Source organism: Oncorhynchus mykiss, chromosome 13, assembly GCF_057628025.1.
Source record: "Oncorhynchus mykiss isolate SJ-2025 chromosome 13, ASM5762802v1, whole genome shotgun sequence".
NCBI classification, from domain to species: Eukaryota; Metazoa; Chordata; class Actinopteri; order Salmoniformes; family Salmonidae; genus Oncorhynchus; species Oncorhynchus mykiss.
In genome coordinates this window covers 47,762,680-47,776,267 of record NC_143034.1, presented here as the reverse complement: position 1 = coordinate 47,776,267, position 13,588 = coordinate 47,762,680, and the positions used below count along the sequence as shown (strand labels likewise).

At 41.2% G+C, this 13,588-nt stretch overlaps 1 protein-coding gene across 5 annotated transcripts in view; it reads left to right on the top strand.

Moving 5' to 3' along the window:
- LOC110486297 (protein tweety homolog 3) overlaps positions 1 to 13,588 on the top strand; it is a 58,930-nt gene that overhangs the window by 23,365 nt on the left and 21,977 nt on the right. For all 5 annotated transcript variants that reach the window (XM_021557779.3, XM_090196384.1, XM_090196385.1 and 2 more), the window contains 3 exons: positions 8,315 to 8,426; positions 8,666 to 8,886; positions 9,954 to 10,049. In XM_021557779.3, coding sequence (XP_021413454.3) covers positions 8,315 to 8,426; positions 8,666 to 8,886; positions 9,954 to 10,049 — 429 coding nt within the window. The remainder of the gene's footprint in view (positions 1 to 8,314; positions 8,427 to 8,665; positions 8,887 to 9,953; positions 10,050 to 13,588) is intronic.

Sequence of the window (13,588 nt, the reverse complement as noted above, 5' to 3'; positions counted from 1 at the left end):
ACTCGTTACCTGTATTAATGGCACCTGTTTGAACTTGTTATCAGTATAAAAGACACCTGTCCACAACCTCAAACAGTCACACTCCAAACTCCACTATGGCCAAGACCAAAGAGCTGTCAAAGGACACCAGAAACTAAATTGTAGACCTGCACCAGGCTGGGAAGACTGAATCTGCAATAGGTAAGCAGCTTGGTTTGAAGAAATCAACTGTGGGAGCAATTATTAGGAAATGGAAGACATACAAGACCACTGATAATCTCCCTCGATCTGGGGCTCCACACATGATCTCACCCCGTGGGGTCAAAATGATCACAAGAACGGTGAGCAAAAATCCCAGAACCACACGGGGGGACCTAGTGAATGACCTGCAGAGAGCTGGGACCAAAGTAACAAAGCCTACCATCAGTAACACACTACGCCGCCAGGGACTCAAATCCTGCAGTGCCAGACGTGTCCCCCTGCTTAAGCCAGTACATGTCCAGGCCCATCTGAAGTTTGCTAGAGAGCATTTGGATGATCCAGAAGAAGATTGGGAGAATATCATATGGTCAGATGAAACCAAAATAGAACTTTTTGGTAAAAACTCAACTCGAAGTGTCTGGAGGACAAAGAATGCTGAGTTGCATCCAAAGAACACCATACCTACTGTGAAAAGCATGGGGTGGAAACATCATGCTTTGGGGCTGTTTTTCTGCAAAGGGACCAGGACGACTCATCCGTGTAAAGGAAAGAATGAATGGGGCCATGTATCGTGAGATTTTGAGTGAAAACCTCCTTCCATCAGCAAGGGCATTGAATATGAAACGTGGCTGGGTCTTTCAGCATGACAATGAGCCCAAACACACCGCCCGGGCAACGAAGGAGTGGCTTCGTAAGAAGCATTTCAAGGTCCTGGAGTGGCCTAGCCAGTCTCCAGATCTCAACCCCATTATAAATCTTTGGAGGGAGGTGAAAGTCTGTGTTGCCCAGCAACAGCCCCAAAACATCACTGCTCTAGAGGAGATCTGCAGTGAGGAATGGGGCAAAATACCAGCAACAGTGTGTGAAAACCTTGTGAAGACTTACAGAAAACGTTTGACCTCTGTCATTGTCAACAAAGGGTATATAACAAAGGATTGAGAAACTTTTGTTATTGACCAAATACTTATTTTCCACCATAATTTGCAAATACATTTATTAAAAATCCTACAATGTGATTTTCTGCATTTTTTTTCTCATTTTTCTCTTTCTTCATATTTGAAGTGTACCTATGATGAAAATTACAGGCCTCTCTCATCTTTTTAAGTGGGAGAACTTGCACAATTGGTGGCTGACTAAATACTTTTTTGCCCCACTGTATATATATTATATTAATTGAATAGTGAAAATATCCATCCCTAGTCTGTGTACATGGAATCCTTTTTGGAAGGGGAGAAAACAAATCCATTCTTCCATTAATTATAGAAACAGTAACCAAAGTAGTGGGTGGTTTTGTAACAGAGACCCACTGTGGAGCCAAAGTGAATCTTAACTGTCATATGCACTTTGTGTTGTGTGTTTAATAATCTGCCAATAAAGATTTGGGAGGATGAGGAAACGGCTCCTTCAGCTTTAATTTAGAAGAGCTTTGTGTTGTGGGTTCAGCCCCCAGACCACCCAAACAAGTAAACAGTTTAGTCTTTTTCCTATTTGTTTAGTACTTCTCAGGTCATGGCATCATTGTCTACACAGCCAGGAGTCTCAAGGCGCTGAAATGGAAGTCGTTCTGCTCATCTAGGGACGCACAGACGGACACACAGACAGCAAAATGTAGACAGTCACTGTCTGTAGCTCGTACATAGATGATCAAAGCGGAAATAGGAAAGCAAACGCAGAGAAAAATGGCCTCGTGGCAGGAGAAGGAAGGAAGGACAGACAGACGGAGAGATATTAAAAAGGGCCGATATCTTCTGCTCATGATCTTAGTCAGTGTTTTCCTGTTCGTCTGTTGACCACATGGAAAAAGAGGCCTCGGCTCTTCACGGATCCACCCAAATAAATGCAATGAGTCAGTTTAATGTATTGCGCTGCGTTCAAGGACACCTTTTTCAGAATCCAACCATCTGCTTTGTGCAGTTTATGTTCAGCATTGTGGAGGTGTGAAAACACAGCCTTAAAAAAAAAATCCACTACAAATCTGCCTGGAAACAAAGCCTATTCTCTCATGTATAGATGAGACCATCATTGTAAATAAGAATTTGTTCTTAACTGACTTGCCTAGTTAAATTAAGTTAAAATAAATAAAAAATATCTATAATAATTACTATTTAAGTAATCCTCTGGAATTTGACTGTTAGGCCAGATACTTGTATAAGCATGCAGTCTCAGAGGAGTCATGAGAAAGGGAAGAACAACATGAGAGCAGAGCGAAGAACTCCCACGCATACAGAAAACTGAAAAATGTGGAGGATGCCCAAGAGAGAGAGACATTAAAAGCTTCCAAATCCCCAATAAGGAGTTAATTTTAAATGGGAGAGCTTGTGAAATCCAAGCATGAGCTTCTTTGCTGACTCAATTGTGGAATCTTCCTGTTTTTGTCACTGTAACACTGGGCTTCGCAACTGAAAAATGTGGAGGATGCCCAAGAGAGAGAGACATTAAAAGCTTCCAAATCCCCAATAAAGAGTTAATTTATATGGGAGAGCTTGTGAAATCCAAGCATGAGCTTCTTTGCTGACTCAATTGTGGAATCTTCCTGTTTTTGTCACTGTAACACTGGGCTTCGCCGACTCCTGTTTTTACTTCCCCTGAGTTGGATCAGTTCAGAGCCATCTTGTTGGATTCAACTGAAATCACTGCAGAGCGGCGCACAAAAGCATGGAGACTTGATGAGCATGTGGGCTGCATGACAATTACTCTCTCCGTGTGTGTGTGTGTGTGTGTGTGTGTGTGTGTGTGTGTGTGTGTGTGTGTGGTGAGAGCGCGAGCAAAGTGGGATTAGAGCAGTGAGTAAAAATGCCCCGTGCGGTATGTCAATTCAGTTTAATGCAACATGAATGACAGGCAGTGTAAATTTATGGTCCAACTGTCAAGAAACCTGAGAGAATCTTGATGCATTTTTTAAATCTTTTTTTCTGAAGTCTTGCACAAAGCTCATGATTTGAGGGAGTCCTCACAGTCACATGCCCATCCTCTCTCACTCCTGTTACGTTTTGGCTGCGTAACTTGAGGTTGTTGAGATTAAAGGAGTTGTTGCTGCTTGCCTAATTTAAGATGATGGAAAACCCAGGCAATAGCCTAGGAAGCAGAACTGCCTTTCATGTAAATCCGTTTTTAGGCTTGACATTGAGTATGCGATACCATCTCTCTGGTTTGTCTTCAGCCTACTGTAAACGCACTGTGCTGGTCGATGACAGGGAGATGGAACTCAGATATGTCATTTCTGGCATTGTCATTTTGAACACCCAAACGTAAAGCACTTAAAAAGTCATGTTACAAGCTCAAACTATCAGGGCTAGAAGTCGACCGATTAATCGGAATGGCCGATTAATTAGGGCCGATTTCAAGTTTACATAACAATTGGAAATCTGTATTTTTGGACACTGATTTGGCCTAATTAAATTTTTTTTTTTTTTTAAATGTATTTAACTAGGCAAGTCAGTTAAGAACACATTATTATTTTCAATGGCGGCCTAGGAACGGTGGGTTAACTGCCTTGTTCAGGGACAGAACGACAGATTTTCACCTTGTCAGCTCGTGGGATCCAATCTTGCAACCTTACAGTTAACTAGTCCAACGCTATAACCACCTGCCTCTCGTTGCACTCCACGAGGAGACTGCCTGTTACGCGAATGCAGTAAGCCAAGGTAAGTTGCTAGCTAGCATTAAACTTATCTTATAAAAAAACCAATCAATCAATCATAATCACTAGTTAACTACATATGGTTGATGATATTACTAGTTTATCTAGCGTGTCCTGCTTTGCATATAATCTGACTGAGCATACATGTATCTGACTGAGCGGTGGAAGGCAGCAGCAGGATCGTAAGCATTCATTCAAACAGCACCTTCGTGCATTTTGCCAGCAGCTCTTTGTTGTGCCTCAAGCATTGCGCTATTTATGACTTCAAGCCTATCAACTCCCGAGATGAGGCTGGTGTCGCCGATGTGAAATGGCTAGCTAGTTAGCGTGGTGCGCGCTAATAGCGTTTCAACCGTCACTCGCTCTGAGACTTGGGAGTGGTTGTTCCCCTTACTCTGCATGGGTAACGCTGCTTCGAGGTTGGCTGTTGTCGTTGTGTTCCTGGTTCGAGCCCAGGGAGGAGTGAGGAGAGGGACGGAAGCTATACTGTTACCCTGGCAATACTAAAGTGCCTATAAGAACATCCAATAGTCAAAGGTTAACCTCTAGTGACACCCGTGAACGGGACCGGTGTCATTATCTGACACTAATTAGCATAACGCAACGGACATACATCTTCCTAGAAAATATTCCTATTCATGTAAATCACAAGTGAAATATATTGGAACACAGCTTAGCCTTTTGTTAATCACCCTGTCATCTCAGATTTTCAAAATATGCTTTACAGCCAAAGCTAGACAAGCATTTGTGTAAGTTTATCGATAGCCTAGCATAGCATTATGCCTTGCTAGCAGCAGGCAACCTTGTCACAAATCAGAAAAGAAATCAAATTAAATAGTTTACCTTTGAACTTCGGATGTTTTCACTCACGAGACTCCCAGGTAGATAGCCAAAGTAAAAAAATTTCCCAAAATAATATTTTTGTAGGCGAAATAGCCCTGTTTGTTCTTCACGTTTGGCTGAGAAATCGACCGGAAATTGCGGTCACGACAACACCGAAAAATATTCCAAATTAGCTCCATAATATCGACAGAAACATGGCAAACGTTGTTTATAATCAATCCTCAAGGTGTTTTTCAAATATCTATTCGATAATATATCAACCGGGACAATTGGTTTCTCAGTAGAAGCGATTGGAATAATGGCTACCTCTGTATTTTACGCAATAATTTATCTTGGAGCATCAGGCTCAATGAAGCCGCCTACGGGTATTCTTCAACATAAATGCGTAAAACTACGTCACAATGCTGTAGACACCTTGGGGAATACGTAGAAAGCGTAATCTGGTTGATAGGGCATTCACAGCTCAATAGGCACGCATCGGAACGCAGGGCTTTCAAAAGATGAGTCACTTCCGGATTGGATATTTCTCAGGCTTTCGCCTGCAACATCAGTTCTGTTATACTCATACTCTTCTGTAGACTATATTTTTACAGTTTTGGAAACTTTCGAGTGTTTTCTATCCTAAGCTGTCAATTATATGCATATTCTAGCATCTTGTCCTGACAAAATATCCTGTTTAATTTGGGAACATTATTTTTCCAAAAATGAAATACTGCCCCCTAGTACCAACAGGTTAATGAAATACAAATGGTATAGAGGGAAATAGTCCTATAATTCCTATAATAACTACAACCTAAAACTTCTTACCTGGGAATATTGAAGACTCATGTTAAAAGGAACCACCAGCTTTCATATGTTCTCATGTTCTGAGCAAGGAACTTAAACATTAGCTTTCTTACATGGCAGATATTGCACTTTTATGTTCTCCAAAACTTTGTTTTTGCATTATTTAAACCAAATTGAACATGTTTCTTTATTTATTTGAGGCTAATTGATTTTATTTATGTATTATATTAAGTTAAAATAAGTGTTCATTCAGTATTGTTGTAATTGTCATTATTACAAATAAAAAATGGCAGATTAATCGGTATCGGCTTTTTTTGGTCCTCCAATAATCGGTATCGGCTTTTTTTGGTCCTCCAATAATCGGTATCGGCGTTGAAAAATCATAATCGGTCGACCTCTAATCAGGGCGGTCGAAGAGAACACTAAACCAACAAACTAGTGGGGCTGTTGTGTATTTAATCCCTGTCTGTTTTTCCTGTTTGAAGTTTCCACCACAGTTTACCAGTCCCCAGAGGGAGATGTGCTTTGTTTGCCCTGATCACAAACCCATAGCTCCAGCTCACCTTTCCATCCTTCAGAGTATGAGAGGAAGAGATTGCCCTAGTTAGCAGCAGATCAGGAAATTGCCAATCCCATCCACTCATTGGATGCAGGGTGAAGAGGAGTGGACTGGCTCCCATTTTAACAGGAGGTGTTTCCCTGGTCAACATGCCATTTGATTTAATCCCCTCTGACGTCAGATGCTCTTGTGTAAAGAGGACTGGGAGAGGGACTGGGGATGTTATGTCACAGGCATGAAGGGGGGTGGTTAAAATCTATAGATTTTATGCAGGGGGTGATTTAAAAGTCTTTCTCCAGGTTTGTTCTGAGGTAGTTTACCTTGCCTTATGTCTATAATGATTGACTCTGCTTCTTTCTCTCCTCCCTGAGGTAATTGTCGTATTGTACAGCTTTAACTTTGCTCAAAAGTGGTTGCCATGGCAATGTCATAAGTCATTGATGGTGCGTCAATGTGATATCACTGTTGCTGTGGCTGAATTGTAGAATTCAGTTCGACTCTGTGTTTAGAGATATTCTCCTCATCCGTCCTTGAAGATTCTCTACTTCAACTGAGACATTATGTTGAGTAAGCCTAGTGTCTGTTGATGTAGCCTAGATATTGCTGCAGCCTTAAATGCATGACACTCAAACTTCTCTTTTGAAATGTTCAAGGTTTTGTTCAGCACCATTGGTGCTGAACAAGCTAGATGTTTATCAATGCCAGAGGAACCCTTTGTTTGGCCTTACCCCAGATTCACACCCTATACAGATCATCCTGGCAGATGTACTGCCTTGCAGGAATGATGGGAACTCTGCTACGGCTGCAGGAAACCATGTAACCATAGCCTTAGGAAGATCAACTGAACGTACCTGCTGTTAACATACTGTAGGATAATGACAGTGAAGCTTTGAAATCCTGCAATACAATGTTAAAAGCCAGTCTGTTTGACCAGAACGTCTCTCTTGATACATTGCCCTCAGACCTTCCATCTTGCTTGTACAGTCCCTCCAACTGCCGTATAATGATGTCATCATGATATCGGCCTATTTGCTTTAGTTTATAGCGCTGAAGGACTCTCTGTATGGAGCCTGTCCTCCATCTGATGTCACGTGTGTGAACTGTAAATGGACTGTCCTTCACATGGAACTCTCCTCCAGTTTGCATGTGTTCAGCTGAGAGTGACCATATGGTCAATAGGCTATTGTTTGGGCTGGCTGTGTGGCTCGGCAGTCTCTCAGTTAGCAGGGAGGCAGGGATTGTGACGCCTATTCAACTGCTCACAATGGGACGGAATTAAAGAATATTGATTATTTTATTTATGTTAATATTGTAAATCTCCAAAGTAAGCTTTGGCAATATGTGCATTTTTACGTCATGCCGATAAAGCAAATTGAATTGAGAGAGAGATATAGTGACCCCTGGTGGTGAGGTATTTGTTTCCCAAAGGGGAAAGAGGTTAAAAGTAGTGACAACTCCTCCTTAGACAAGGATACCCCCTGATATCATTCTCATTATTGATTCAAATAATTACCCCCCACACATGTATTGAGCAACAGTCTCACTCTCACCAGGTCTTCAGTTCCTTACGAGTTTCTTGGGTTGCATTCTAATCTAAAGGACAACACAGACTTCTAAAAGCCTACTGGTAGTAGTTTTTAGTAGGTAGCTAATATTTGGAATGTTAATGTAAGTAATTAGATATTCGGCGTTGGATATTGCCACCTCTAATGCATTTGATTCCACTTGTTTATAGGTTAGCTCATTGGTCCCCATGCCTGTCTTGACCAGTGGTTCCCGACCTTTTTTGGCTACGGTACCACCATCTGAATTTTGCTCTGCCCAGAGTACCCCTGAAGTATCCCCTCATGTGCATTTTACCAGTAGACCTATGGTCTCACGAGTCTTCTCAAGTACCCTCTGTGGATAGAGCAAGTACCCCCAGGGCTCCTGGTAATCCTGGTTGGGAACCACTGGTCTAGCACTAGCTGGGAGGCAGTAGGTCTTTGTGATTGCCAGGGCGGCTCCCCCTATAATCTCCGGCCTCCATGAATGGGCAAGGGTTGATCTCCTGTGTCAGTACAGCCTTTGTCAGCTCTATGGTGGGGCTCTGGGCATTGCTGACCCATTCCTCTTGGTTGCTATGGATTCTGTATAGAGAGGCTTTCTGCTGGAGCTCAATGCTGCCTGTTCAGTGGCATCTATCCCTGGCAGGAGTTGACGCAGGGTTCACATGCCTACCCGCTTCGTCTGTCTGTCTGCCATGCTATGCCGACCTCTCTTCCTCCTCCTAACCGCTTTCTCTCCTCCCCTTTGTCTCCCTTCAGCGCCGGCATTGCTGTTGGTTTCTATGGGAACGGTGAGACCTGTGATGGAGTGAACAGGCTGACGTACTCCCTGCGCCACGCCAACCGCACGGTGGCAGGAGTGCAGAAACTGGTAATACTCAGAACTCTGATTGAAACAATGACACCCCAGCAAAATCTCTAGTGTCACAGCCATAACATGGGCTGGGTCCACCATTCACAGTCATCATACTGTTGGTCACTATAAGGAGCAGTGATTCCCCTGCTAACCCCACGTAGATACGATATAATAAACACTATTGATTTTGTCTATCCCCATAAGGAGTGGGTTGTTTGTGACTTTGGGTGTCCCTCCCTGTGCCTACTACCTAGGTATCAGACGGCACGGGCTCCCTGAAGCAGACGGTGGATGGCAGTCTGGGGCAGCTGGAGGGCCAGTACGCCAAGCACACAGACTATCTGTCTATCATCCAGAAGCTGCAGGGCCAGCTGGACGAGCTGGTGAGGCAGATGGTGGAGATCCCCTTCTGGGGCAACAGAGAAATCTCCCTGGAGGAGCTGGCCGTCAACATCGAGCTCTACGACTGGTACAGGTGAGAGATGGACAGACTTGGGAGGCTCAATATATGACATCTCAGGACATACAATTTCTATTGTTCACCAAAATAGTTACCAGAACTGGGGCCTGTTTGTTTTAGAACATCGTTTGTCTATTGTAGATGAATGTAGTTGGAGTTTGTTTTCCTGTCTTATTGTATTATACATTGTTTGTATTTCACGTTGGGGATGAGGGAGTTTTTATTATTAGCTACTTTTGCTGCTGCCTCATTTACATACAGGAGCTCACAGCAACCTGGGTTTAATGGAGTGTGAACAGAACTACACAGCTTCCACTCTGAGAGGAATCCTGCACTATAGGATTAGCAATTTACGCAACCAGTACGTCATCCCTCATAGATGTATGTTTATGCTGGTGTCGTGCTGCAGAATTCCACTGCTAGGCCTTTTAGAGAGAGAATCATCTCAGTTGATACTCAGAAAAAGCTAATATGAACCAGATCAGAGCTCTGATTTTTCTGAGAAAACCCTTTGAATGAACCACGTAGTGGGAGGAGACACTGGAAGAAACACACAACACAGTCCTCCCTCCTGTAACTCGTGTTAACAACCCTGCAGTGTAAGATAGTTTATATATCCTCAGTACATTTCACAGTTAGATAGTTCATCTCTCTCCTGGTGAGGCCGTCCAGCCAGCCAGTCAGTGATGGTTGGATCTGTATGAATGTAGTTAACGGAGACGGCTGCAGTCAACTGTGGAAACGCCTTTACAGTTAAATCAGTCTGATTCAGCAGCCGGCCCTCCCTGCTACTTCCTCTCGACATCTCAAACACTTCCTCCCTCAGCATCTCGCAGGGGAAGTGGTCTTCAGATCACATGTTTTTGTTTGATGTATGTTTAAAGCCATCCCCATGTTTGTATCCTTTTGATTTCTTTAGCAGTACCGATGTAATTTGTACACTGGTCATAGATCATTTTTTCTTGCTGTACTGTGCTGCGTTTGTCAGCAGGTGTTGGGGTTTCTTCAGTCAGTCTGTCTATAGTTCCGTTGTGTTTGTGGTTGAGTGTTGGTTTCGTGACTGTTGTTGTTTTCCACCTCAGGTGGCTGGGCTACTTAGGCCTGCTGCTTTTCAACATCCTCATCTGCCTGCTGGTGCTGTTTGGCCTCATTCGCAACTCCAAGGGAACACTTATTGGGTGAGTCCTACCATGTGAGGGAGTGAACCAAAAAGAACTGTGGGGAGCGGGACCATATTCTGCTAGGCCATATATTTATAGCAATTGTCATGCTATTGAATTATTTAAATAAAATGAAAGCCTCCAATGTGTCAGAGGTTTTATCTCATGTATCACTTTGTACGCCCGTTGCAAATTACGTTTGACTGTATGCTGAATAACCTTGTCATTGCGATTATGTGAGACGAATTCACGCTTCATAAAGTGTCAGCCAGTCACAGTCCATTTGGCACGTGCTTTAAAACTAACCTCTCAGAAAACTCTGCAGGACCGTATGTTAGATCCTTTTTGAAAGGCATCAAGGACACAAGCTCAGCGCTGCCTGCCCTCCTCTTCAGTCCCTCCCCTTCTATTTCATTTAATGATCTGTGTCTGTGGATACAGTGGGGTCAGTTTGGGTGGCTCATTGTCATGTGAGTCAGTTCCAGAGCATTGGGCTTCATGGTTACCCCAGCCAGGTCCCCCTCTCCTATCCCTCCTATGTCCTTTCATCTCACACATCCTCAGTGAATCAGACCCAGGTCATCCTCAAGCCCTGCCCAGAGACCAATGAAGGGGTACTTCCTCTGACATAATTAACCCTAACTCTCCTTGTGAGATGAGGGAAACATTATCCCAAGTCCCTGTGGGTGTTTAGGGTTGAAATCAAGGTTTCCTTTTTTATAGCTCAACATTAAACCCACCAGCATTTTATTTAGATCAGTCAAAATGTGTAATAGCCTTCGTTTGGGGTTAAGGCTAAGCAACTCCCAGTCTCATGGAATGAAGGCCTGTATGATAGAACAGGTATTTCAATTGTTATTCCATGCTAAAATGTGGCCTTAATGGAAGGCCAACATTATGATCAAACAGCCACAGTAGGCCACAAGTAGCCCACTTGGCCACAAGTAGCCCACTTTTTTTTGCGGCATTGAGAACATTTTTGTCTCCTTGGTGCAAACTTGAATGTTTTGAAAATTCTGTGCAACTTCCAGTGTGTTTTTACTGTGTGAACTGAGGCTGTACCCAGTTTTTTGGTTAATTTTAACAGTGGCCAAGTGGGCTACTTGTGGGCTACTTGTGGCCTACTGTGGCTGTTTGATCATAATATTGGCCTACCATTAAAAAGAACTATGGAGAAAATGTGTCCAAAAACATTTTAGCATGGAATAACAATTGAAATACCTGTTCTATCATACAGGCCTACATTCCACTTTTGAAAACATGCAGGGCTTGACATTAACCTGTTTTGGTTACTTGTCCTTCAGACAAGGAGGTGACTGAAACTGTTGTTGTATTGTGTTTGATGCAAAAGGCCACTTTACAAAATAAAATGGATTATTATTCCCATAACATTATTATTGTTATTATTTCAGAGGATCAGACAAATATGTATGCTACCCTCTGCAATATTGCCTACTTAGCTTATTCAAGCCTGTCTTAAAATACAATATTGAAGACTTGCTTTTCAAAGAGTGCTAGAAATGTACACATTTTGTGAAGGCTGGGAATTGCCAAGGACCTCACGATACAATGTTTCATGGTTAGGTGCCTATATGATATGTATTGCGATTCTCACGATTCTATATGTATTAGTGATTCGATACTGTCATTTTATTGCGTTCAGAACATATTGCTCACAAGGGAGAGCCATGAGAAAATGAGTTTTGAACAGTCATGGAAATAAAAGTGCATAAAACAAATGGGCTCCCTGTTAATAAAGAAGATGGATAATCAGCTATGAAGGACAAGTACTGGAGTTGTGCAGGTACAGCCAACTAGCGCAAAAAGAATAATTGCGATTGTCAAAACGATACGAAATATCATAAATAATATATCGGTTATGTAACTCTTATCGTTTTTTTTTTTTTTTTTTTTTCCCCCATCAATAGTTTTGTGCTCTTGTAGGAAACAATCACTCCTTCATTGCTTACCAAAAATGTGCTACAGTATAATTTGGCAAAAAAACTCACTAACTATCAAAGTATAGGCCTATGAACAAATGTGCTAGAGCTATCCCCAAAGGGGGAAAAAAAATAAAAAATTATTATAAAACTTTGTTGCCCGAGAGTCGTCTGTTCTTTCGACCAATCTATTGGTCAGAATATTTAAACATGTATTTTTCATAAATAGACACATCCTATGTGTGTTAATCAAATCAACGATATGCACTGAGCTTGTCTGATGCTTTAAGCACACTGTTTCATTAAATAATTAAGACACACAAATGACTAGAGGGAGTCCGACCGCAATTGATTTGATTGTGCCAGACTTGCTGCTCTAACATCAACAGAGTTTATCGATCTGTCCATGTTGTTGAAGATGCAACATAATTACAACCATTTCTGACTGAAAAGTTCTGTTACCTAAATCCCTAATTTGTTTCGGAAAAACATTCCCTACTTGCTTGACCCTTGCTCTTAACGTGACACGTGTATGCATCGGATGCATGTGACCAATAGGGCCTAACCTATAGCATATCATAATTACATCAATCAATTAGTTATAACAAACTCCGAACACCGTAACACGTGACAGCAAAAGGGATGCAGAGGACGTGACAAATAAGCTTGAAACAGGAATGTTTACTGGTTGCTCAGGAGGTAAAGGGGAAGTCAGATGTGTGGAATAAATGTGACTAGTTGTGGAAAATACTAGAGATCAAGAAAAAGAAGGTAAGGAGCAAGCACTGAGTGCTTTTATTTAATTTTTTAACTCAAATGCTTGATTGCATTTCAAATAATTAATGACCTGTATGCTGTGCGATGACATGAACAGCTGAATGATTGATTGATTGATTGATACAGTACTGTAGCCTATTTAACTATTGAAATATAGTCCTAAGTAAGTTACGGTATTAAGACTAAACAGGAGGTGCTCTTAGGCAAGCATTCTAATGACATTACTTATTATTATTATTATTATAATGATGATCATAATAGTAATAATAACAGGGAGATCAAGAAAAGGGATGGTTGTTATTATTATGATTATAAATGTGATTTTCCTGACAATTTGGAACTGTGTAAACACTAAATAAATGATAAATAATACCAGAGAGGCTGTTCTAACGGAAAAAAATATGTAAAGACTTTATTACAGCATAGCAAAGATTAAAAAACAGCCGGATCTGTGAAATTGTTTATCCGACTTGTTGTGGTTGCGTGAGGCTTGGTGCTAACGGAATCAGTAGGCTATTAAGCAAACACTCAAACAGGCAACAGAAACAGGATCTGTCTTATTTATGTGTGTGTGTGTGTGTGTGTGTATATATATATATATATATATATATATATATATATATATATATATATATATATATATATATATGTGTATATATATATATATGTGTATATATATATATATATATATATATATATGTGTATATATATATATATATATATATATATATATATATATATATATATATATATATATATATATATATATATATATATATATATATATATATATATATATATATATATATATATTGTGTGTGTATATATATATATATATAT